At 34.0% G+C, this 26,024-nt stretch overlaps 2 protein-coding genes and 1 long non-coding RNA gene across 7 annotated transcripts; 2 read left to right on the plus strand and 1 right to left on the minus strand.

Annotated features, from left to right (window-relative positions):
- Positions 1 to 119: 119 nt before the first annotated feature.
- Positions 120 to 914, minus strand: LOC105662415 (uncharacterized). The gene is made up of 3 exons (XR_013038856.1): positions 829 to 914; positions 318 to 694; positions 120 to 226 (listed from the first exon to the last, which is right to left on the minus strand). It is a non-coding gene; the product is annotated as an uncharacterized LOC105662415 (long non-coding RNA).
- Positions 622 to 6,429, plus strand: LOC100878890 (uncharacterized). Its single transcript, XM_012284564.2, has 10 exons — positions 622 to 754; positions 821 to 973; positions 1,731 to 1,862; positions 1,956 to 2,147; positions 2,837 to 3,052; positions 3,977 to 4,150; positions 4,238 to 4,407; positions 5,286 to 5,446; positions 5,503 to 5,745; positions 6,113 to 6,429. The coding sequence occupies exons 1-9, from the start codon at positions 632 to 634 to the stop codon at positions 5,718 to 5,720; spliced, it is 1,539 nt and encodes a 512-aa protein (XP_012139954.2). The 5' UTR covers positions 622 to 631; the 3' UTR covers positions 5,721 to 5,745; positions 6,113 to 6,429.
- A 2,305-nt stretch (positions 6,430 to 8,734) lies between these two features.
- Positions 8,735 to 25,762, plus strand: LOC100879003 (uncharacterized). Of its 5 annotated transcripts, XM_076534065.1 has the most exons (16): positions 8,735 to 8,842; positions 14,152 to 14,384; positions 14,476 to 14,577; positions 17,326 to 18,069; positions 18,892 to 19,276; positions 19,421 to 19,776; positions 20,234 to 20,665; positions 20,724 to 20,897; positions 21,263 to 21,472; positions 21,991 to 22,242; positions 22,487 to 22,773; positions 22,888 to 22,993; positions 23,255 to 23,434; positions 23,496 to 23,730; positions 23,917 to 24,365; positions 25,309 to 25,762. In XM_076534065.1, exons 2-16 carry the CDS (start codon positions 14,205 to 14,207, stop codon positions 25,378 to 25,380), a joined length of 4,164 nt encoding a protein of 1,387 aa, XP_076390180.1. In that variant the 5' UTR covers positions 8,735 to 8,842; positions 14,152 to 14,204; the 3' UTR covers positions 25,381 to 25,762. The 5 variants fall into 5 exon arrangements, with proteins under 5 accessions (XP_076390180.1, XP_076390179.1, XP_076390183.1 ...); XM_076534064.1 differs by having other exon boundaries at positions 23,496 to 24,365; XM_076534066.1 differs by lacking the exons at positions 8,735 to 8,842; positions 14,152 to 14,384; positions 14,476 to 14,577 and adding an exon at positions 16,655 to 16,890 and having other exon boundaries at positions 23,496 to 24,365.
- The last annotated feature ends 262 nt before the right edge of the window (positions 25,763 to 26,024 follow it).

Raw genomic sequence — 26,024 nt, forward strand, 5'->3', positions numbered from 1 at the left:
CCAAGTGTATTTAACGAGTATCGCGATAACAGTTTTCGTTATCTTATCCGCGGAACATCGTTCTTCCATCTGCTACAATTGCGGAACATTGATTGTTAATGAAACCTTATTGTATTCTGACAGAAACGAAGAAGAGTAGAAAAATATACAATTTTGTGCGGGTTAATTTTACTTTACAGGTCATTTGTATGAAGGTCACGACATACTCGATGATGTCAATTGTTTTCTGGAATGAATAAATTTTTGATGTAAAAAAATGATTGAATAAAACATGGTGTAAAAATATGTGTATCTGCAGAATAATTTATCCACACTACTTTATTTCTTGCAATGCATTTGGACGTTCGTGATTATCCACACTTCGCTGCTAGATGGCAGCTGCTGCTTCGTACTTTGCAATTTATACGAATACAAATAATTACGAAAGACCTTACTCATTTTAAAATTGCGACGATTTAAAAATTTTATCATAAATACAATTTCAATGTTACAGCAATTTTTTCAAATATTCATCGTTCGTTTGTCACTTCCACAACTCGATAACAAAATTGCTCAAATAAAATAATAAAAACTGCTACCTTCACATTGATCAGCGTTTAGCCTTATTTTTCAGCCACAAACGTTTATAAAAATGTATTGCTGTGCACGTGGCACATTTCATTGTCAGTACACCAATGAAGTTCAATTTGAAAAACTGAAAACGAAATACAGCGTCGATGAAAATATAGTGGTAGATTATAAGTTACAAGATAAAGTTCGTACTTTTTGTAGACTGATAGCTTGAATTCTTTTATTACAGTCTTATTTACAATCTTTGCAGGTACGTACCTCGACACGCGATTGGATCGGAATTTTCCCACGAGGATGGACCAATCTTCAACAGTACCTCGCTTTCGAATACGTCGTTATTGCACCTAGAGACTTATTATCACACAATCGTAGCGTTATGTTCCTGCACACTTTTCATCGAGAGGTCTGCAAATTTAAAAATTCATTATTTACATTGGTTGAAATTATGACTTAGGAAAATGTGCATATGTGGTGGACAATTTTTACAAATTATTAATATGGACATCTATCATAACGTGAAAGACACCACTCTTAAGTAACTCAAAATGTATACTATTAATTTTAGACAAGATATAAGCCACAAAAAATTATCAAAGTCAACTGTGATTTATTTCTACTATTAATTCGATTTGTCATGTTTTAACAGTACCTCTTAGCAAGTTGACAATTTTTATAAAATATTAATACAGTCATTTACATACTCATAAAATAAAAATCACTCTTAAGTAACTCAAAATGTATACTATTAATTTTAGACAAGATCTAAGCCACAAAAAATTATCAAAGTCAACTGTGATTTATTTCTCCTATTAATTCGATTTGTCAGATTTTAACAGTACCTCTTAGCAAGTTGACAATTTTTATAAAATATTAATACAGTCATTTACATACTCATAAAATAAAAATCACTCTTAAGTAACTTAAAATGTGTACAATTAATTTTCCAAGATCTAAGTCACAAAAAAACATTAAAGTCAACTGTGATTTATTTCCACTATTAATTAATTTTGTCAGGTTTTAACAATACCACTCAGCAAGTTAACAATAAAACTACCAATTAAATTAATAATCAGCAAAATCTCAAGAAATGATTAATTATTGTCAAGTGAAATCTAAGTAGATTATGAGATTGATTTCACTAATGTTAAAAAACGTTGCAGGCGTCGTCGAACATCGATTACCAATTCGTCTACGTGAGCAAAGAAATAAAAATCCTGGGGACCAGTTCCTATTTCCGGTTCGTCCTGTCACCTCCCCTTCGTTCCCTCGATCGAAAACCCGACACGCCAGAAGTAAGTCTCGTAACAGCGAATTCGCAATTTCCGTTCGTTCCTGTAAAACGGACGCACCCTATCGAACGCTAACAATCAAATGTAATCCTACAGATTGTTAACGACGGTCATTTTCCGTCGATCCTGTCGCCCAGACCGATCGATATCGAAAAAATAACGAAGAGCAAATCGATCGACAGCATCCTCGAAGCGCATCGCACGACGTGCGGGTACTCGGATCAGCGACGAAGAACGTGTCGAGTTTGCCACGCTTCGAAATTTGATTCATCGTACACGGCAAACAAGGTTAAACTTCCATTAATGTCTTGAAGTATTCGATTTTCGAGTTGGTAAAACTTTGAGTTTGAGGATTTGGAGGTTAGGGTGTATAATTGGTGTGGTGTTATGGTTATGGAGGGGTGGGTTTGGATTTTATGGAATATTGGGATTAATTGCTGGTGAATTTATGGAGATAAATATGTAGTTGGTGATGTAAGAAGGGAGTAGTGAAAGGTTGGAAGATTTGAACATTTTTACGCTTTTTAACATTTTTTAATTTCCAATTTTCTAAATTCTTGAGTTTTCAAACTTTTTAGGATGGTTTTCTACATTTTCAATTTTTCAAATATTTGGTTTCTATTTTTTCCGAATTTCATTTTTCCAACTTCTGAATTAGAGAATTCTCAAAATTATTAAATTTTCTTATCCCCAAATTATCACATTTTTAAGTTTCTATAACCCCAGATATCTTACTTTCTCAATTTCATACTTTCCTAAATTTTTAATTTCTTAATTTCTCAATTTTTCAATTTCTCATTCTTCTACTTTTCTATTTTTCCACTTCTCCAGTCTAATAACCTAAAAATTTACAAATAAAAGTTTCACAAATTTCACAAATTTCACAGATTCTAAATTTCTCAATTACCCAATAATAACGTTAGTTTCACTTCCAAAGTTTTGAAACGAAAGTTATAAAAGATTTTCAATGACATTAGGCACAGTTTTTAACGTTGCTTAATGAACAATTGATGGCGCGAGTGGGACGGTTGGAACGTGATTTGGGTTTGACGGAAGCGGCCCTAAAGAACGAGAAAATGGCGCGGATGACGCTGTCGAAAAAGCTGCATATTTATGAGTCTTTCGTCGATGAAATGTTCCGGCGTTTGAATGCTGTGGACATGGTGAAAGTCAGAGATACCATGAAAAGGGAGGTACAAACCATTTTAATACATCAGTCTTTACTTTTATAATTTAATCGTAAAATACAGTAATAGCTAAATATAGTTAGTTACATAAATATAATTTTAGTAATAGTTTCAGTAATACTTTTAGTAATAGTTTCAACAATAATACTTTTGGTACAAGTTTTAATAATAATGCTTTTAATAATAATTTAGTAATACTTGAGTAATGATAATGCTTTAAGTAATTCAGTAATTTAAGTATTCAGTAATGATACTTTTGGTAATAGATTCAACAATAACACTTTTGGTGTTAGTTTTAATAATAACATTTTCAATAATAATTTAGTAATACTTGAGTAAGGATAATGCTTTAATTAATATATTCAGTAATGATATTTTTGGTAATAGTTTCATCTATAATTATTTTCATACTTGTTTCAATAAAAATATTTTCAATAATAATTTACTGATACTTGAATAATAATAATCCTTTGATTAATTGTATACACCAATAATACTTTTGCTAATAGTTTCACCAATAATTATTTTTATACTTGTTTTAATAATAACACTTTGATTAATGTATTCAGTAATGATACTTTTAATAATAGTTTCAATAATAACACTTTTGGTACTTGTTTCAATAATAATACTTTTGGTACTTGTTTCAACAATAACACTTTTGGTACTTGTTTCAACAATAACATTTTCAATAATAATTTACTAGTACTTGAATAATAACAATACTTTAAGTAATGTATTTTTTCATTCATTAATAACATGTTCAATAACAATACTTTTAATACGTTCAATACCAGTTTCACTAACAGAAGTAATAATACCCCCAGCAATAATAGTTTCAATGAAAACAGAAAATAGAAACAGATTGCAGATATCGAACGGTTACAACGAATTGCAGCTAATTCGGTCGCTCGTTCATTACTGATTTAGATCACAATACAAAAAGTGAAGTCGAAAGAATTATCTTCGATACGCGACCAGCAAGGCGACAAGTCTGTTCCAATTCCAGAGGTCTCGATGTTCAATCGATCCTCCGAGTACCAGACCTACAACGATGAAGAAATCACGGAGACAAACAAAACTCAGGAGATTCTTCAGCAACCAGTAAAATTCTATCTTTCTAACGACAACGAATTTAATTTAAATACTGAGTGTATTGTACAGTAATGTATTATTAAATTCCTTGAACAGAATTTATCTGACGATTTCGTCAAAGTAATTCATAATCCAGAACTTATGAGGGAGTTATTTATAAAAGACGAAGCTACAATGACTGTTGACAATTCTGAAGTTAATTCGGTTATGGGAGAATTCGTCAAGGAAGTGACTGTTCCAAAAGTTGAGGATTCTGAAAATCAAAGGTAAATGTGTTTACATTATAATTTGTATAATGAATGAATACGTTGATGATAATTTATAATTTTTAAAGTGAATTAACAAGTTGATAATAATTTATAATTTGTATAATGAATGAACAAGTTGATAATGATTTATAATTTGTATAATGAATGAATAAGTTGATAATAATTTATAATTTGTATAATGAATGAATAAGTTGATAATAATTTATAATTTGTATAATGAATGAACAAATTGATAATAATTTATAATTTGTATAATGAATGAACAAGTTGATAATAATTTATGATTTGTATAATGAATGAATAAGTTGATAATAATTTATAATTTGTATAATGAATGAATAAGTTGATAATAATTTATAATTTGTATAATGAATGAACAAGTTGATAATAATTTATGATTTGTTTAATGAATGAACAAGTTGATAATAATTTATAATTTGTATAATGAATGAACAAGTTGATAATAATTTATAATTTGTATAATGAATGAACAAGTTGATAATAATTTATAATTTGTAAAGTGAATGAACAAGTTGATAATGATTTACAATTTGTATAGTGAATTAATAAGTTGATAATAATTTATAATTTGTATAGTGAATTAATAAGTTGACAATAATTTATAATTTGTAAAGTGAATTAATAAGTTGACAATAATTTATAATTTGTAAAGTGAATGAACAAGTTGATAATAATTTACAATTTGTATAGTGAATTAATAAGTTGACAATAATTTATAATTTGTAAAGTGAATGAACAAGTTGACAATAATTTATAATTTCTAAACCGAATAAACAACTTGACAATAATTTATAACTTATAAACCGAATGAACAAGTTGATAATAATTTGTAAAACGATTTTTAATAAATGTAGATGTAGAACCAAAGAGGAGACAAATACAATAAATGGGCAAGGAGACAAAGTTGATTATAAAATCGAAGAGAACTGTGTTCAAAAATTAAACGAAACAGAAGACAATGTTGATTCCAAAGAAATTAATAGTAATCAGATATCTGCAGAGAATAATTTACAGGGTAAGTTTGACTAATGTGAGTGTTGTAGGGGTAGATTTGATGTTTGTCTCTCGTAGAATGGGTGCTCGAAGGCGAATGCTACTTGAAAATGTCCAATAGGATGCATCAGATGATCGATAACGTCGAGAGGAGTTTGAAAAATTGTTTGAAGGCTCAAGGTATCCATATTGAGTCAGATACTCCAAAAAGTATGGACAGCAAGAATCAGGAGACGCCTCAAACCTCGTCTGTTTTAATAAAATGTTGCAACGCTAAATTGTCCATTATAAAGTGAACTTAGATAGATCTCTGTATGTAAGGTAATATTGCAAACAAATATTATTCACAATACTAATAATTATTTTCGTAAACATTTTAAACTACAAAATATTTGAAGTGATCCACATTTCAGCTTCTATTTTTATTTTACATTATCGCAAAAATTTGATGCAAATCATCCGTAAATTCTAGGAAAATTTGCATCACGCTCTGAGTCACTAAATAATAAATACGATACACGAAAAAAATTGGCACAGTCTTCCAATTTTATTTAAAAGAATTCAGTATTGTAATATATTTTTAGATCATATTTTCACATCATATTCAATCAGGGGACTAACACTTGAATTTTCAATCACAATTACCTTAATGGATACCATATTTCATTTATTCCGTATATGTTTACAGATACAGTCGTAAATTAAATGGATTCAAGTTCGCTGCAGTCTGATAGAAAAATCCGACTGTCGTCATCAAAAACACGAGCTGTAAATAATAAAATGTTGAATATTCTGCGTTCAATATCCGCTTCTACGTTATTTCTGTTCGTGCTAAATGCGTTGTATCCATTACGATCCTTTCTGTGCGATATCGAAACGTTAATAAACACGGTTCAGCAGAACAGCGATTTTTAACAGCAAAATCGCGGATCCACATTTTCATGTACCAATAATACTATTTTTAACTGTGGTCGATATCAAATAAAATTACGTGAAAAAGTTCAATCGTTTTCCTAACCTCAAAACAGCAAGCTTAATAAAAATTGAAAACTAAGCAAAAATTGTACATTTATTTTTGATAAAGTTAGAAGCAATCGTTTTCCTAACCTCAAAACAACAAGGTTAAAAATTGAAAACTACCCAAGAATTGTAGACTTAATATTTTTGATAAAATTACAAGTACATTATAAAGTGACATGTACATTATAGTTAGAAATCCTATCTACGTCAATGTTCCATAAATTATTTTTAACCAGAATGCAAATGAGCGATAAGGACATGGAACTGCAGATAACAAAATGGAGTCGGACATTAGCGCTTACATAAACGGTACTTTGCTAAAACTATAGCACAAACTCTCAGTTTGCAACTTAAGTCTCAGTTGTTTGCTCACTGTCGAATTGTTTATTTCGGAAAGAGTTGTACGAGGTCACAGTGACAGGGTGGAAAACGTCGTACAGGAAGTTCTGCCCGCGAGCATGTGCATCGCCCCGTCGAACCATTCGAAAAACGGACTAAATATAGAACAGAAGCGGCGTTATTGTTGGGTTGTACGTATTTTCGTAGCTGCGTCTCTTTTTCCACGGTGTCTTCGAATTTATGAATTTACGACGCCAGAAAGTTCGCTGTACAATGCTCGCATCAGTCACTATCGTCACACGATTCATCAATGTCGGGGCTCTGAACCATATATTTATAATTCATATTTCATTCTTCAGTTTTTTAGGCTTACTTTTCATAGCTTTATGTTACAAGTTTTGTAAATTTCAATTTTTGGATCTGATTTTTATTTCTGAAATCATGGACTGTTTGTTGTTATTGTAAATTACTTTTGATGGCTTTATGTTACGAGGTTTGTAAATTTCAATTTTTGGATCAGATTTTTATTTTTGAAATCATGGACTGTTGTTATTGTAAATTACTTTTGATAGCTTTATGTTACAAGTTTTGTAAATTTCAATTTTTGGATCTGATTTTTATTTCTGAAATTATGGACTGTTTGTTGTTATTGTAAATTTTTATAGCTTCTGGTATATTTTAGTATTTTTATTATTTATTATTTATTACTGCTTTTTATTTTTATGGGTTTTGAAATGGAGAAGAAGATACTGGAGTGAATGTTAATTTATAATGTTCATTTGGTTTGATGATAAAATGAAGTCTTAAGGGGTGAGTTCCTCCCATTAACGTTTTTTAAAGTATATATTATTTAGTTAGTGTAAAATATGCATTATAGTATAAGATAAACATTAAGTTCACAGTTCAAATTTAATTTTCAACCTTCAAAGTTCATAAGTGTAATTTTACTCCACATTACTTAAATTTATAATAAAGAATAATTGTATATTTCATTCAATATTAAGTTATAATAGTACATTTATTTCATCATTTATAATTTTCTACTATCACTAATAGATTTAAAAATAAATAAAAATTGATCACTTTAACTTATGACTTAACGCAATTTTTTTTTTATAGAAACTCTGAAGGGGTAGGTTTTATCCTCCCCTAAATTTCACAGTATAAATAATATTTCCCTAATAATATTTCTTCTTGAAAACCTTCCTTGAGTTTACTTTGGAAGTCTACTTTGAAAGCCTTCTTTGAAAATCTACTTTGAAAGTCTTGTTTGAAAGTCTTCTTTGAAAGTCTTCTTTGAAAGTCTTGTTTGAAAGTCTTGTTTGAAAGTCTTGTTTGAAAGTCTTCTTTGAAAGTCTTCTTTGAAAGACTACTTTGGAAGTCTACTTTGGAAGTTTACTTTGAAAGTCTTGTTTGAAAGTCTTCTTTGAAAATCTACTTTGAAAGTCTTGTTTGAAAGTCTTGTTTGAAATTCTTCTTTGAAAGTCTTGTTTAAAAGTCTTCTTTGAAAATCTTTTTTAAAAATCTACTTTGAAAGTCTTGTTTGAAAGTCTTCTTTGAAAGTCTTTTTTAAAAATCTTCTTTGAAAATCTTCCTTAAAAGTCTACTATGAAAAAAGCACCTCTGAGTTTTGCCTCAAAATCTTCAAATAAAATCACAATTATTAAAACAATTCTTGAATACAACTATCAAAACCTCTAAGTAACTTCACAAGCTCCATGATTTCATAGGATTATCCCCTCAAAACAAAAAAACACAAAGAAAGCATTTTTCTTCCAAAATGGCGGATGTCAGACATCCACGCATCCACAGCAACAAACCCCCAGCTGATCGATGCAATTCAGGAAGTTTATCAAAGAGTTATCGACTTCCTAGATCACAGCCACACGGAAGTGTGGATCGCGCATGCGCCAGATCCAAAGGCGTCTTTGCGCACGCGGTCTTTCGAAATGGTATTTTTAGAGAAGTGAGTCGCTAGTTCGCAAGCAGCGACGGTAGTCAAGTGTCGTCGTTGACCCTAAGGAAATCGAACAACTATCGACAACTCGGATGACCACCGGTGAGTCTTTCTTCTTTGACTCGAATCGATTTTCCGTCACGAACTTCGATTTCGTTTCGATCGAAACCGTTCTTCTGACTGTTTCGCAATTTCCGTTGTTCCTCGCGCAATTCTTCCTCGTGACGTGGTGATTACGCGATTCACGACACGTGCTACGAAAAATCGGTGGATTCGATGCTCTCGACGTGCCTGCTTAGTTCTCTCGTGGATCTAAATTTGGAACCCGTGCTGCACTCCTTGGTACACCTATTTATGATGTATTTATGGCAACGGACTGACTCGTGCTCGCGTTTGTTTCGCATGCTCGATGGATGTTGTACAATCTCTCGATTACACGAACCGCAGTAAACTGCCACCATTTTATGCTCCTCTATTTTCTACAAAGTCTAATTACTTATTTATAGTTTTTATATAACTCTTCTATTGCCTTTGTTGTTTCTATTGTCTCCTTGTACAATTCTGCTTAAGAGAGTTGGGTTTACTTGGGAAGTTCAGATTCACTTCATTTTTATTCGAGTTAAATTCTTTTGAACTTTTATATATAAAAGTTATTAATGCAACAGGTGATGGCATCAATTTTTACAGATTTTATTTTCTTATGAGAAAAGTTTTATTTCAATGTACTCTTGTATGGATTGTAATTTTGATTTAAAGTACTTTGTGTGGAAGTAGTCCATAAAAATTTAGTTAGGCTGTTACTTAAATATACAGGGTGACATTTAGTGGATTTTAGTGGACGTTATAAATTATTTTATTAGAGATAGATCGACTGAGTAAAGGATTCAATAAGTAACATTGTTCACTGAGGTCTTCAGTGTTGCATCTTATTTTTGTTTTAGTATTTGTTTAAGAAGTATTTCAAATTACTTGCTTTTGTCAATGAATATAATATTAATTCATATTTAATATTTATCTAAAACTAGGACTAGTTCAGCAAACACAGAAACAGATTAGGAAACTAAGTTATACCCATCACTACTAACTAGGTTATACCCATCACTACCAATTAAATTATACCCATTACTACCTAAACTAAATTATACTTTAAATATACTTATATCACATTTACTTCTTCTGTCACTAAATTTTTAACTTCAACAACAAATTTTATAGTTAAACTTGAGTCTTTAATAAATATTGTGAACCATTGATGACGCGTGTGATGTGAAACGTAGGTTGGTTGGTCAAAAACAAGTGTGGGCGCAGGGGGTTGAATATGGGGAGGTGGAGGAGCAACGGAAGACATTTCACCACTTCTTTCAGTTTTGGGACACATAAAATGTAAACACGATGATTTATAAATTTGGAAGTCTGTAAATTGCAAAACTTACAAGTTTGAAAATTTCTAAGTCAGGAAATTTATAGATTTGGAAGTTGTGGAGTGTGGGAACTTGCAACTGCGAAAATTTCTAAATCTGGGAACTAGAGAGTGTTAATTTCTACGTCTGAAAATTTGAGGGAGTGCAAATTTCTACGTTTGAAAATTTGAGGGAGTGCAAATTTCTTCATCTGAAAATTTGAAAAAATGTAAATTACCAAATCTGAAAATTTGAGAGTGTAAATTTTTGTATCCAAAAATTTGAGAAAGTGTAAATTACCAAATCTGTAAATTAGTAAATTTGAGACTTTGATAATATAAAAATCTGTGAGTTTGAGAACTTGAACAGACAAAAATTTGCAAGCTTGAACATACTAAAATTTGCAAACTTGAGAACGTGATAATTTGAAACCCTGAAAATATAAAAATTCCTAAATCCCAATATTCGTGAAATCTAAACTCCATAAACCCAAAACTTGAAAATTTGAGAACCCATAAATTTCAAAATTTGAAAACTTAAAAATCCTTAAATTTGAAAATCGAAAAATTTGAGAACCCATAAATTTCTAAATCGAAAAGTTCACAAACGTGGAAATACAAAGATAAGAAAATCTCTATTTATTGTTCCTTCGATAAGAAAACAACGTCACAGGTTGCTTATTACTCTTACATTTAGGAAATCGTTTTATTTCGCATGAAATAAAAATTATATAGCTGGTTCTTTGTTTTCCTTCGTTCGCTCGGAAATACGCGTCCGTTTTCGATCGTAGATCGAGTTATATTTAAGCATATTTACAAAGCTGGCGTTGCGAGCAGAGACGCGGTAGCACGCGAGCCATAAAGCTTCTTCGAACATTCCCTCTCGTAAAAGTTACACCTCTGATCTTTTTCAAAAATAAAAGAAAAAGATCTCCAATTATCAAAAGAATTAAACACAAGAACAATGAAAAGATTGTCCGACATTTTGATATTCTATTTTTCGAAAGTTCAATGAATAACCTAACTTTGAAGATTGATTTAATGTTCCTTTTCTTCTGTCATAGAATATTAATTCTTTTTTTTATCCACCGTCGATGGACGTCAATGCCCATTTTACGGTGAAGGATCGAGATTGATCTGTCTTCTAAAAATACGAACTGACCTGGCCCGACTTTTTTCTCTGTGCCAACTCTCTAGCTACGAAGTTGATTGCTTCTTTGTACATCGCAGATATCGATATAGATCCGTTTACCTTAGCGTTCGCTCTATTTTGAAGTTCTCTGCCATTTCTAGGAACAAGGTACTTGTGAAATTGAGTTAGGGGGACGTGATGGAATTACTCCTCGAGTAAATGTGAGGAGCAAATAAATTTTAAATAAGTATAACTTAATTGTGTATTGCTTCTCTTTGGAAGGTTAACTGTTTCTGAATGGTGGAGAGATTGAACAATTTTCTGGGGAATAGAAAATATTTTATAGAGTAACTACAAGTAATTTAAACTGAATAAATAGAATTTTTTAATTTAATAGAATTTGCAAATTTAATAGAATTGGAGGGTTAAATAGAATTTGTAAATTTAATAGAATTTGAGGGCTAAATAGAATTTGTAAATTTAATAGAATTGGAGGGTTAAATAGAATTTGTAAATTTAATAGAATTTGAAGGTTAAATAGAATTTGTAAATTTAATAGAATTTGTAAATTTAACAGAATTTGTAAATTTAATAAATAGAATTTGTAAATTTAACAGAATTTGTAAATTTAATAAATAGAATTTGTAAATTTAATAGAATTTGTAGGTCGAATAGAATTTGTAAATTTAATAGAATTTGAGGGCTAAATAGAATTTATAAATTTAATAGAATTTGTAAATTTAATAAATAGAATTTGTAAATTTAATAGAATTTGCAGGTCAAATAGAATTTGTAAATTTAATAAATAGAATTTGAAAATTTAATAGAATTTATAAATTTAATAGAATTTGTAGATCAAATAGAATTTGTAAATTTAATAAATAGAATTTGTAAATTTAATAGAATTTGTAAATTTAACAGAATTTGAGGGTTAAATAAAATTTGTAGGTTAAACAGTGACTAAGAAAAATTTGCATATTCGCGATTAAAAATTCTGTTCATAAACTTTCCGTATGAATTGCATGCAGTTTTTACAGTCTTATGGTCCCCGTGTTATGGGGTGAGTGTTTCCTGAAATTTCCCAAAGGAATTGTCCATTCGAGTAGAACAAGGCGCCATTGATGCAACTTGCAGTAACGACGCAATTTGATACTGTCCTAACATTTGTATCAAGCTTATTTATAAATTGTATAAATATATGAATCCTTTAGAATGTTATACATGCCACATTTTATTTAAAACCCCTTTGACGCAGTCAATGGGTCACAAGTTATTTTAGATGGTAATTTCTATTGAGTTGCTTTGTATATTGATTAACTTTGATATTCAGAATATATTGTTTCAATTGTTTGAAAGCTTTATTGTAGTTAGAAACGTTTGATGTGAATTGTAAAAGAGAGTCAATTACATAAAATGTTTAATGATGAGTTATTTCAGAGGGTGGTTTTTACTGAGCCACCCTGTATATTAATTATTAAGCACTCTGGTATACTAACAATATATTATATCATTTATTTAAGATCTTTATTATATTTTCAAGTATCTAAAATGATTTAAAAACAAGTCAATCACACTAAGTACACATGACAAATTATTTTGTAGGTTAGGTTTTGCTAATTCATTCAGAACATTGATTATTAAAAACCTTGATGTACTAACAATATATTATATTATTTATTTAAGATCTTTATTATATTTTCAAGTATCTAAAATAATTTTTAAAAAAATCAATCACACAAAGTACACATGACAAATTATTTTGTAGGTTAGGTTTTGCTAATTCATTCAGAACATTGATTATTAAAAACCTTGATGTACTAACAATATATTATATCATTTATTTAAGATCTTTATTATATTTTCAAGTATCTAAAATGATTTAAAAACAAGTCAATCACACAAAGTACATATGACAAATTATTTTGTAGGTTAGGTTTTGCTAATTCATTCAATACATTGATTATTAAAAACCTTAATGTACTAACAATATATTATATCATTTATTTAAGATCTTTATTATATTTTCAAGCATCTAAAATAATTTTTAAAAAAATCAATCACACAAAGTACATATGACAAATTATTTTGTAGGTTAGGTTTTGCTAATTCATTCAATACATTGATTATTAAAAACCTTAATGTACTAACAATATATTATATCATTTATTTAAGATCTTTATTATATTTTCAAGCATCTAAAATAATTTTAAAAAAAATCAATCACACAAAGTACATATGACAAACTATTTTGTAGATTACGTTTTGCTAATTCATCCAAAACATTTATTATTAAAAACTTTGATGTACTAACAATATATTATATCATTTATTTAAGATCTTTATTACATTTTCAAGTATCTAAAATGATTTAAAAAAAGTCAATCACACAAAGCACACATGACAAATTATTTTGTAGGTTACGTTTTGCTAATTCATCCAGAACATTGATTATTAAAAACCTTGATGTACTAACAATATATTATATCATTTACTTAAAATCTTTATTATATTTCCAAGTATCTAAAATGATTTAAAAACAAATCAATCACACAAAGCACACATGACAAATCATTTTGTAGGTTAGGTTTTGCTAATTCATCCAGTACATTGATTATTAAAAACAAACATAAAAAACATTATTAAAAACAATATAAAAAAACCTTGATGTACAAACAATATATTATATCATTTACTCAAAATCTTTATTGCAGTAAGTGTTTGATACAAATTACACAAAGTACATGAAACAAGTTAACTCATAGGTTAGTTCTTACTGACTCGCCCTACAGTCTGTTAGTAAAAGCCTTCATACATAACAACATTTTTCAAAGTCTTCAACCATGTTCTCAAGTTTGCCACATTGCTTGTTCTTCCTGACAGGCCAAGTATTAAAAAAAAGACGAAATAGGCGGAACAAGTAGAATAAGCGTAACATGGGTGCAACGGCAAGTAGTAACGGTGCCCCATCACCGTCCGCACCATCCATGGAACGAACCGAAGAGACGTTCATCCGCGGTACAGAGGAGTCTTACTGTCCAGAATACACGAACGAAAATATACGACAAAGGAGGAGGACTGGCGCGTTCGATGTGGGTGAAGAACCTCGATCACAGGTTAAATTTAAAGCGAATATTTATTGGTGTTCGGCCTGCAGCTGAATGGGAACGACGCGAGTTTGAAAATGCTTTTATTCGCGTTTTATAGGGTCCGAGTCCTTATGCGACCTTCAGGGGCGAGGAATGGTGGAGTCAAAGACCGTCGGCGCCCAGTTTGTCGAACTTGAGACATCCTCGTCGGGAGACTTTGGTGAGAAATTATTTTTCTTTGTTGCGAATGTGTTCTAACAATTTATTTGATTGAGAGTGATGGAAGTTTTAGTGATGGAAATTTTACGAAAAATTTATTTGGTTGAGTTTGAAGCTCATAAAATAAAAAAAAATTATATAGAAGTTCACACACTTGCAACATATGTGAAAACAAGAGAAAAATGTATGTACTGCATGATACATATGAGAAAGCAAAATTGTTCGAGATACATTAAGTGTATATCAAAATACATTATGTGTATGAATTAACATAATACTTCAAATTATTTGGTGAAGTCAAATTATTGAGTGAAAATAATTTATAAGAACATACTTCTTCAAGTACTGAAAAAAAAATGAACATACATTTCTTGTTCATTTGATATCATCAAAGTGCTTTGTTTACCTTCCCTCAATATCCTTATATAATTAAAAACTATATACACCAGTAGTTCTCAGTTAAAATGACTATTACTTCATTCGCTATATTTACTAATGTGCTAACACTTTGAATTTACCATCCTAATTCTCCCACTTTTCATTCAAACTCTGAAATTTGATCCATGACGACATTTCAGTATTCTCCCCGATTCCTGGTACAAAATTCTTTCCTGAAGTTCTCTAAAATTTTATATACGTTTCGATGATTCAACATCGAGCCCTGAAGCTTCAGAACTTGGCGATGATCAAGACCGTGAGATCCCATTGTGTCGAAAAGCATCCTCAAACTTTAATAATACGCACTTACATCACATCTAACTCTTCATCTGAACGATAAAATCTGTTTATTCGATGAAACACAGCTTATTTTCAATCGAGCAGTCTGAATATTGTGCTTTGAGGAAATTAATTGAGTGTTTGAATTGTTATTTGAACTTAATTTTGGTCAGTTGATTTGAGAGATTAAGCTTCGATTAGTTTGTTAGACTCTCAGATCAAGTTTTTATTATGTACTTGAATCTTTGATTAATTGTAAGTGCAAGTTGTCAGTAATTTACTTTACTGATTTACTATTGCTTTTCTGATTAATTGCAAGCTTTTGTAAATTTATTTGAGTGTGTAAGTAAGTAGTGATCAATCGTCTCAAATGTTTAACTAAGTTCTGATCAATGTTTGCATAAATCTTTGGTTAAATTCTGGTCAACCAAATCTTGAAATCATTGAATAAGTTCTGATCCACTCAATTCTTTAACCAAGGTCTAATCAATCCACTCAAACCTTTCACTGCAAGGTCTGATCAATTCACTCAAATCTTTCACTCCAAGGTCTGATCAATCCAATCAAACCTTTCACTCCAAGGTCTGATCAATCCACTCAAACCTTTCACTGCAATGTCTGATCAATTCACTCAAGCCTTTCACTCCAAGGTCTGATCAATCCTCTCAAACCTTTCACTCCAAGGTCTAATCAATCTTCTCAAACCTTTCACTCCAAGGTCTGATCAATCCACTCAAACCTTTCACTCCAAGGTCTGATCAATCCACTCAAATCTTTCACTCCAAGGTCTGATCAATTCTCTCAAACCTTCCACTCCAAGGTATGATCAATCCTCTCAAACCTTTCACTGCAAGGTCTGATCAATCCTCTCAAACCTTTCACTGCAAGGTCTGATCAATTCACTCAAACCTTTCACTCCAATCAATCTCATTAACTAAACTCTAATAAATCTCCTCTAGTCTTTGACTACCCTAATCTAAATTTTTGACCAACTTCCAATCAACCTCTCCAAATCATTAACCTCCAATAAATCTTAATCTCCAACCTATCTAATTAACCTATTTAACTAAACTCAAATCATACCCAAAACTCCTAGCGACCTAACTCCTTGTCTAAACCCCCAAATTTTTAAAGCTCGCGTTTTATTCGAATGCCGTTGGCTCGAAATTTTCCGAGGCATTTTCTTTTGTCTGACGGAAAAGCGTCGCGAGTATCTGGCTGTTCTCCAAGCGCTGGCGTCTCTTCATGATTTCGGGAGAACACGCTGAGTCACGGTCAACCAGAGTTCGCAGGCATCGATCACGATCACGTGCCTTCGTGTCTCGAGTTCCTTCGCAGAACTCGACGAGTCTGGTGCCAGTGCACTCTCGTGGATCGTTCGATGAGGATCCAGCTTTAAAACTCGCGATCGATCTCGTTCATACACGCAGTCTCTTTGTCGACGCTGCGTACATGGATACGCGAACTTCCATTCGTTACTGCGCTTTTATCGGACTTAGACGTCGTGCACACTTCTCTAGTATTAATCGTTGAGTTTCGTGATTTAGTGAACTTCGATCGTTTCTGTGGATTTGTGCTATTTTTGTTGGTGGTCGGGGTAGGTTGAATGCTGTATTAATTTTGGAGGGACAGTATTGGTTGACAGTATTTTATTGGTTGACAGTATTATATTGGTTGACAGTATTTTATTGGTTGACGGTATTTTATAGATTGACAATATTTTATTGATTGACAACATTCATTTGAAGTTGCAAAATAACAAAACAGTCAATCATCATCACATCTCACCACACGATACTTTATTTCATCTCTAACTTCATGAATACATGCAAAAATTAATTCTAACATAAGAAAGCTACTTCAAAATTTCATAAAAAGTTCTCGAATTTAATTATCAAAGAGCCATTCACACACTCCCGGCAATGCAAAGAGAGCAACGAGCCACGTAACCATTCCTTGATCCAGAATTCCGATCGTCGATCGACTTAGGTTCCGATCGTCTCTGAAATTAGTCCATTTATTTATATTGCAGTTGACGTACGCCGCACAGATGACAGGTTGGCAGTCGGCCGAGGGGCACAGCCCTTCGTTCTCTCAGGAGACGATGGAACTGTCTAGAGTGATCTCTCAGTTAGCGATGGCGAATCAACAGCTGGCCACAGCGCACGCGGCCACGTTGGGTCATCTGGAGACCCTATATGTCGAACTTCGAAAGGAGAGAGAGTCCAGAAGGCGCGAAATGGATGTTTCATCAAAGAAACGGTTGACGATCGAGGAAGACGAGTGCGAAGAGAAACGAAGATTGGAGGCGGGAGACAGATTGGAGTCGGACTTAGATTCCTGTCTGAGACACAGGAGCTGTCAGGATGAAAACAGGAAACTTCGTTCTAGGATAGAAAGATTGGAGATGATGATGAACAGAGATTTGAGGATAAATGAAACGTTAGATGTTTGTGACGATTCGAATCGACAGATCGGCTGTGATAAGCTTTCAAGCATCGTACCTGAAGAATATAGAACGAGTGACATGAGTCGAGATCTCAGGGTAGAAGGAGAGAGATCTGATGATACGGTGGTGAATTTGCATTTAAAGTCTGGGGATGAGTGTGTGATGAAGAGCGAGGATGAGAGGTTGCTCAGGGAGGTCGTCAGGTTATCGGAAGAGGTCGAGAGGTTAAAGGCTGAACGACTGGAGTACCAAAGCTTGAACCAAAGACTGGAAAAGGAGTTGGCGGAGGAGAAGGCGGTGGTCCACAAGTTGACGATGGATTATGAGGTATGGTTTGAAGACAGCATGTTTGGTGAAATAAACAAAGCACGTATCATATTGATATTGAGTACCATGTGAATTTTTTTGGTATGAACAAATAGGTGCAATATAAATTTCTTTTTTCTTAAACATGTCTGATGTGAATTGACATAAGTGGAATATGGATACAGCACCTAGACTGATGTTATTTCATATGTGTAATATGTATTATGTAGTCTGACTTTATCCAATAACCTTGCATTAGATTGCAATAAGTTTCACAGTCTTGCGTTATGTGATCATATGTTACATATATTAATATTACTTTGCACCTGAATGTACATATATCAAACCATGTGTCAACAAATTACATACACATATGAAACCGAAATTACACACATGTGTCACACCAAAATTACACACATGTATTACACCAAAATTACACACATATATCAAAAAATTACTTACACATATGAAACCAAAATTACACACGTGTCACACCAAAATTACACATATGTATCACACCAAAATTACACACATATATCAAAAAATTACTTACACATATGAAACCAAAATTACACACATGTGTCACACCAAAATTACACATACGTATCACACCAAAATTACACACATATATCAAAAAATTACTTACACATATGAAACTAGAATTACACACGTGTCATATCAAAATTACACATATAAAAAATTACACACATGAAATCAAAATTACATATTACTCAAACTAAAATTACACACATGACACCAAAATACACATACGTGCCAAAATAGCAGTCCAAAGGTCCACCATAAACGTACCAACCTTCACGCGACAAAATTAAACTGTTACAGGAATCCAAAACGCGACACGAGAAAGCAGAATCAAATCTGCAAGAGCACAGAGAAGAATACGATAAACTCATGGAAAAGTTTGACGTGGCAAAAAAGGAAACGGAAAGGTTGTTGGAAGAAATTGATAAGTTTAACACGCAAAAAGACACTGCCGAGGCGAGGATCTCTAGTCTAGAGCAGGATCTAGAAAAGTCTTTGTTAGAAAAAGAGCAGATCAAAAGCATAGAGAGCCAGAAGACTTTGAAACTGAAGGCACAATTGTCCGAGGAGGTTTCGGATAAAAAGAAACAGATCAAGGCTCTCGAGGACGCTTTGGATGAGATTCAAAGACTGAAGGAGACTATCAAGACTGAGAAAAAAGATGACGCTTCGAAAGAGGAAGTTGGTATGTTACTTCAATTTTTATTCTCTGAAATTTTACAAATTTTCATTATTTAGTCAATTCGAAACATAAGAAATATTTTCAGCTTAAAAATTTTCTTTATTCTGCAAGTTTAACAATTTCCTATAATTGAAACATGATCGATAGGTTCAATCGAATCAACAGACGATTCGCAAGAAAATTCCTCAGCAGAACGTGCAACGAATTTGGAGGAGTTCAAGAAAGAATTGACTTTAAAAAGAGAAGCCAGACAAAGAGCCATCGCCGCTGTTTCCTCGGAAATGGAACGGCTTAGACGAGAATTAGATGCAGAGAAGGAGGCTCACTCAGAAACGTCAAGGGTGTTAGACCTTTTGAGGTCTGCGCAGAACGATCCTCAAGCACAGACACAAAGAAACCTGGATGAAAATTCAAAACGATCTAGGATGAAAGATCAAAAGCCGGATGAACATGAGCTGGCTATGAAGCGAATTGAAGCTCAACGATTGGCGAGCGTCTTGAAGGTAAAGTGTTATAAATTTCAAGACAGATATACTGTTGAGTAGATTTATTTGTTTAGTTTTAGTTAAAAATTTAGTTAGGTTATTATATTGATATATGTAGCATCACATGTTATGTCATATCGTTGTATCAATACATTCGTTATTGAGTTACCACATGCATGTTACATACTCTCCTTATTTACCATGTGTTATATCATCAAATGTACACATACATGATATTATTGTATAATGTCACACATGTATAATGCCACATATGTCACACATGACATTATACATGATATTATTGTATAATGTCACACATGTATAATGCCACATATGTCACACATGACATTATACATGATATTATTGTATAATGTCACACATGTATAATGCCACATATGTCACACACGACATTATACATATTATGTATAAATTATATATAACATGTGATTAATTTTATTTGATTACCACAACTCAGGTCTCCGACGAGCTGAGAGCCGACATTCGCTTCCAAATCGACAAAATGGACGACCTCCGTTACCAGCTGGAAACAGAGCCCGATCAGCATCGATATCGCATCCGAAGCTTGGCAGAGCTGACGAACAAAACGCGGGAGGCTCTTCACCGAAGAGAATTACGTGCCAACGAGCTGAAGGACCATCTCGCGCAGATTCTGGTCCGATTAGGGGACAGAAGTTTCTTGGACCCGAAGGACGACGTTGGCCTCGAGTGTGAGCGTCAGCTGGAGAACATCGATAGCTTGAAGAGCCTCTACAACGAAAGGCTGAAAGTGCTGAGCGAATTGAAAGAAGCCGCAGCCAGGGAACTTGTGGATGTGAAGGAGAGATTGGATCAAGCGCTGAAGAAGTCAGAGTGCTTGGAGGAGGATCTTAGAAAGGCTGACGAGAAGGTATTGTGAGATTGTAATGTTTCCGATGAAACGAATAAAGAGATTTTAACTTGTGCAGATCGATGCTCAGGATACGGAGATAACGAATTTGGAGTCGCAGCTTGGACTTACTAAGGCTGACTGCAGGGATCTTCAGAATCAGATGTCGCTTATTAATGGGCTGTTCACTCAGATGCTGTTGGGTGCTTCCTCTGCTGACATGGACCTCGATCGACTGACTCAGTTACTTCAGGTATTGTTACTTCTTTTGCAAGATATTTTATGCATGATCGACAAGCTGTATCAGTTAAAGATATTATCTGAAGGCTTAACACTGGGCTATTAATGTAGAACTCATTTTAAAGGAATTCATTCTAGTGGAACTCATTTTAAATTACAAATAAACTTGAAGAATAAATGTATTGCATCAATTAAATTAATATACAGAATCTTTCTTTATCTTCACAAAGATATAAAGGTGTTTATCTTCCACGAAACAATCACCTTTTCTGTTAGTTTCATACCTCGCCGATAGATGACGGTAACAGTACGCTCGAGACGCGGTGACATAAAATATATGAAAATAACTAGTTATTAATCTTCTGATCTAATTATTAGGAGAATCATGATCTGATTTGTGACATGGCGAGAGAGGAAGGCACCGAGGCTGCAGCTCTTCCGAAGCTTCTTCTTGACTTAATTGAACAAGTGGAAGGAGGCAAAGGTTCTCAGAAACGGACAGACAGTGAAAATAATGGAGCTGAAGCTGAAGTGGAGAAGAAGGAAGAGGATCTTCAGCAAGAAGACATTGCACACAATTTACCTAAGGTAATAATTAAAAATATTCTTCTGCAGATATGTATATGTAGATATTCTACTGTTGGTGCATGTGTGTTTATATGTATCATGTATTATGTATGTGTCTGTACGTATTATTATATGTTTCATGTGTGTCTACACATGTGTTTACATGTGTATCAATATCTGTTAACATATGTCAATATGTATATTTATATGTATCTGATCACATGTATATGTATATGTATATCATATGTATATCGTATTCATATGTGTCCATAGGTGATATACGTCCATATATGTCTACATGTGTCCATACTTGTCTACATATGTCTACATGTGTCTACATGTGTCTGCATGTGTTTACATAAATTTCCACACGTCTATGTGTTTATATGTGCATATATGTCCACATGTCCATATGTGTCCACATATGTGACTGTTGTAACTCCTATTGTAATACGAAATTAACATCTAATGAAATTATTATTATTAACGAAATATATTACAATAAAATTCGCGAATCTTGATACAATTTTTCTCCTCAGGTATGGCGTGTTCTGTTAGAATTGCTAAGCTGTCACGCAGAAGGTACACCGTCCGCGTCCGCAGCATCCTCTTCGGATCCGAACAGCTGTTACAAGTCGGTCGACACACCAGCTGGTCCCAGACTAGTGATATCCGTCAGCAAAACGTACATTCGCTTAAAAGAATTGATCCTGGAGAAAAAGCACTTGGAAAAAGAGATGAACCGAATGAAGCAGTTGAACGCTCATTTGGAATGCAAGCTTGGTGAACAGGTAACAAAATAAAATTATTTAACTAATATTGCAATCAGATTACATTGGTAACAAGTATAATAATATTAAATATTTTGATATAATATTTTGACATAATATTAAATATTTTGAAGAGATGCAATTGTATAAAATTTGAGTGTGAATCAATTTTTAGTAGTGAAGTATTTAACTCAAACAATTCCTCATTTTCATTTATAAGATATAATACAATTTAATGAAAAGAGTTTGATACATGATTTATCAGGAGAAGAGATTATCAGCAGTGTCGGCAGAGTTAAGCAAAACCTGGACCATAGTGGATCGCATGCAGGCACAACATCATCAGTTGCACACTCACGAGAAGATTCTGCGATACGAGCTTCAACAAAAGCGGAAGATGCTTCAAGAGCTGAAACAGGAACTGGAATATTGTCGTGAAAAGTGGGAGTCCGCCAGACAGAAGAATACAAACACTGAATTAGAGTGGAGAAGCTTGAGACGAGAGTTCGCTGCTAGAAAAGCTCTGGCTGCTCATGATTCCTTTAACAATAGGTAAAGTAAAATCATTGTTAAACGAAAGAAGTGTACTTTTTAATGAAAATATACTTTTTACATTAATTGACTGTTAAAGAGATTGACTGTTTCATTTTAATTTTGACTGTTTAGTGCTGAGAGTGGATTTAGCGATGAACGAGGGGATGATACTGATGAGGAAGAGGATAACTCTGTCGAAGAAAGAATTAGACTTGGGCCACGAAGGAGACCACGAAAGGTTGATAATATTAAGCCTAATCAATTAGACTCCAGTTATTAATTCTAACTCTAACTATTAATTTGTGGTAACTGTAACTACTCATTTCTACCTTTGACCAATTTTATTGTTCAGCTCTAATTTTGTAACCCCAGTCACTAACTATTTCTAATAATTGTAATTACTAATCCCCAACTTTTACTGTAGATAATCGCAATGACTATGTTCTAGTTTCTAAATAGTTCTAACTATTAATCTTCAACGTATAAACTATATCTTCAGGAGAGTCCTCGAGCCCCAACCCCGGACACCGAATCAGAGCAACCAACAGACACCGAGCTATCGGAATCCAAAACAGGCTCCTCCGCAACGTTAGAGCAACGAACATCCACACCCGAGACAGAAGCCGAGTTAGACGAACCTGAAGTGACTTCCGAGCTCTCAAACGTCGCAGACAACTCAGTACGTATTTGCAAAATTTCGATTCCTCACAAACAAAATTTCATAACAAAACTTTCTTCAGGTAAATCTGAAGAGTTCAGAAGAGTCGTTGGATCCCCTGGACCAAGCACTGACGAACGTCATCCAGAACCTCATAGCAATCGAAGACTCAAGTCCCTGCAAGGAAAGTGAAAAGCTCGAAATCCCTGAAGAATCACAACCCAACCTAGAGTCACCAAAAGAGGATCTCGCAACGCACACAAGTACAGAAGTTCCTAGTGTTACCGAAGAAACGCGAACAGATGAGAAGCAAACGGGTGAGAAAGCAAAGAGCGAAGATACCCTGAAATCGTCTGTGTCTCACGTACCCAGTCCAGCCAGCACGCAGCCTGTGTTCTCCATCGGGCCCTTCCCTCCGTCCATTGTGACACCTGCGACCGTGAAAAATGCCCAATTCAGCGGGACACCGGTCACCGGTTCGCATAATCGATTTTCTGCTCCAGTTTTCGGTGCTTTGACGGACAGTCGTTTCGACACGACTCAAGATGGGGATCCAAAAGAGAAACGGGTCGACTGTGACAGCGTGTCGGTGGATTCTTCCTCGAGTATGGAGACGGTGAAAGACTTCTCCGTAAGGGAGCCCGAAACTGAAGCAAAACAAGAAAGCGTGCAGGAATCGAGCGGAATCGCGAAGCAGGAGGAGAAGAAGAGTGCGAAGACCAGGACTCCTGAAGAAGTTATGGCCGCGAGGGAAGATAGACTGAAGAGACTGGAAGAACAGGCCAAGTGGTTGATGAATAAGATGAACGCGACCAGTAGGAGAGGGTCGGCGTTGAGCAACAGGCTTGAAGAGCTACACGAAGTTTATGGGGAGCCACCTGTTCCACCACCCATGCCAGATGTGCTGCCTGCTAGGCGGCTCAGGACTAATTTGGCGGATCTACCTCGTCAGGTATGAATTTTTTGTGTTTAGGGGACATTTGGGGTTTTGGGGAGTTTAGGAAGGTCTTGGAGTTTTGTATTTTGGGGTCATTCTAGGGTATCTAGGATTTTTGGACGTGTGGGATTTTGAGACGTGTGGGATTTTAGGATAGTGGGATTTTGGGACGTGTGGAATTTTAGGGTATGTGAGATTTTGGGTCGTGTGGGATTTTGGGACATGTGGGATATAGGGACGTGTGGGATTTCGGGACGTGTGGGATATTGGGACGTGTGGGATTTTGGGACGTGTGGAATTTTGGGACGTGTGGGGTTTTGGGACGTGTGGGGTTTTGGGACGTGTGGAATTTTAGGACGTGTGGAGCTTTGGGACGTGTGGGATTTTGGGACGTGTGGGATATTGGGACGCGTGGAATTTTGGGACGTGTGGGATTTCGGGACGTGTGGGATATTGGGACGTGTGGGACTTTGGGACGTGTGGGACTTTGGGACGTATGGGATTTTGGAACGTGTGGGATATTGGGACGTATGGGATATTGGGACGTGTGGGATTCTGGGACGTGTGGGATTCTAGGACATGTGGGATATTGGGACGTATGGGATATTGGGACGTGTGGGATTCTGGGACGTGTGGGATTCTAGGACATGTGGGATTCTGGGATGTGTGGAATTTTGAGACGTGTAGGATTTTGGGACGTGTGGGATTTTGGAATGTGTGGAATTTTGGGACGTGTGTGATTTTGACACGAGTGGAATTTTGGAAGATTTGTGAGTTTAAAACGTTGGGATTATGGGACGTGGAGATGTTGGAACTATGAGCTGTTCCAAAAAATTATAATACGAAAATTATAAAATAACTACAAAAACCATCATAACACACTGCCTCCAATAAAACCAGCACATGTTACATAAAATATAGAAATAGATCATTATTAATTATCATGCTGTTGTTTCAGGTACCTGAATCATCCGAGGGTACTATAAATATCGAGAAGTCCGTCTCGAACGGTGGTTCCGACTCGCCTTGAGACGTCCATGATTTTTCACTGCACGAAGAAACATTACTCGACGTTTATTTTCGTCGGCCATGAAAACGTGAAGTGCACGAGCGCCATTTGCCGAGAAACGTGTTGGCTCGCGGTTTCGGGAGTCGTTGCATAATTCTGTTTGACTCAGGTCATTCGGTACTTCAATTAATTGAAACGACGTGTTTTTATAATCACGCGGAAACATTATCGCAAGGTTTTATCGCGTTCTATTATTTTTATTGTGTCATCGTTTTACGGACGTGTTACGTCTCGTTCCTACGTGTGAATGTCTATGTGATTACGAGCCGTTCCTCTTTTGTACTTTCTACGAATTGTACCTACGAATTTCACTGTATAAATAAAATTATGTAAAAAACCAGAATGTTGGATATTTTATTTGAAGCTCATGACCAAATATTTTACTTGAAACTATACATCAAATATTTTACTTGAAGCTGTTCATCAAATATTTTACTTGAAGCTGTACATCAAATATTTTACTTGAAACTATACATCAAACATTTTACATGAAGCTGTTCATCAAATATTTTACTTGAAGCTGTACATCAAATATTTTATTTGAAACTGTACATCAAATATTTTATTCGAAACTGTACATCAAATATTTTATATGAAACTTTACA

The sequence above is a fragment of the Megachile rotundata genome, chromosome 7 (assembly GCF_050947335.1).
Source record: "Megachile rotundata isolate GNS110a chromosome 7, iyMegRotu1, whole genome shotgun sequence".
Classification (NCBI taxonomy): domain Eukaryota; kingdom Metazoa; phylum Arthropoda; class Insecta; order Hymenoptera; family Megachilidae; genus Megachile; species Megachile rotundata.

Coding starts and splice junctions, on each gene's coding strand:
- LOC100878890 (XM_012284564.2), top strand. CDS start 632: ATGTATTGCTGTGCACGTGGCACATTTCATTGTCAGTACACCAATGAA. Junction 3,053..3,976: donor GAGATACCATGAAAAGGGAG/GTACAAACCATT, acceptor TTACTGATTTAG/ATCACAATACAAAAAGTGAA. Junction 4,408..5,285: donor GAGGATTCTGAAAATCAAAG/GTAAATGTGTTT, acceptor TAATAAATGTAG/ATGTAGAACCAAAGAGGAGA.
- LOC100879003 (XM_076534064.1), top strand. CDS start 14,205: ATGGGTGCAACGGCAAGTAGTAACGGTGCCCCATCACCGTCCGCACCA. Junction 20,666..20,723: donor TTAGAAAGGCTGACGAGAAG/GTATTGTGAGAT, acceptor TAACTTGTGCAG/ATCGATGCTCAGGATACGGA. Junction 22,243..22,486: donor AATGCAAGCTTGGTGAACAG/GTAACAAAATAA, acceptor ATGATTTATCAG/GAGAAGAGATTATCAGCAGT.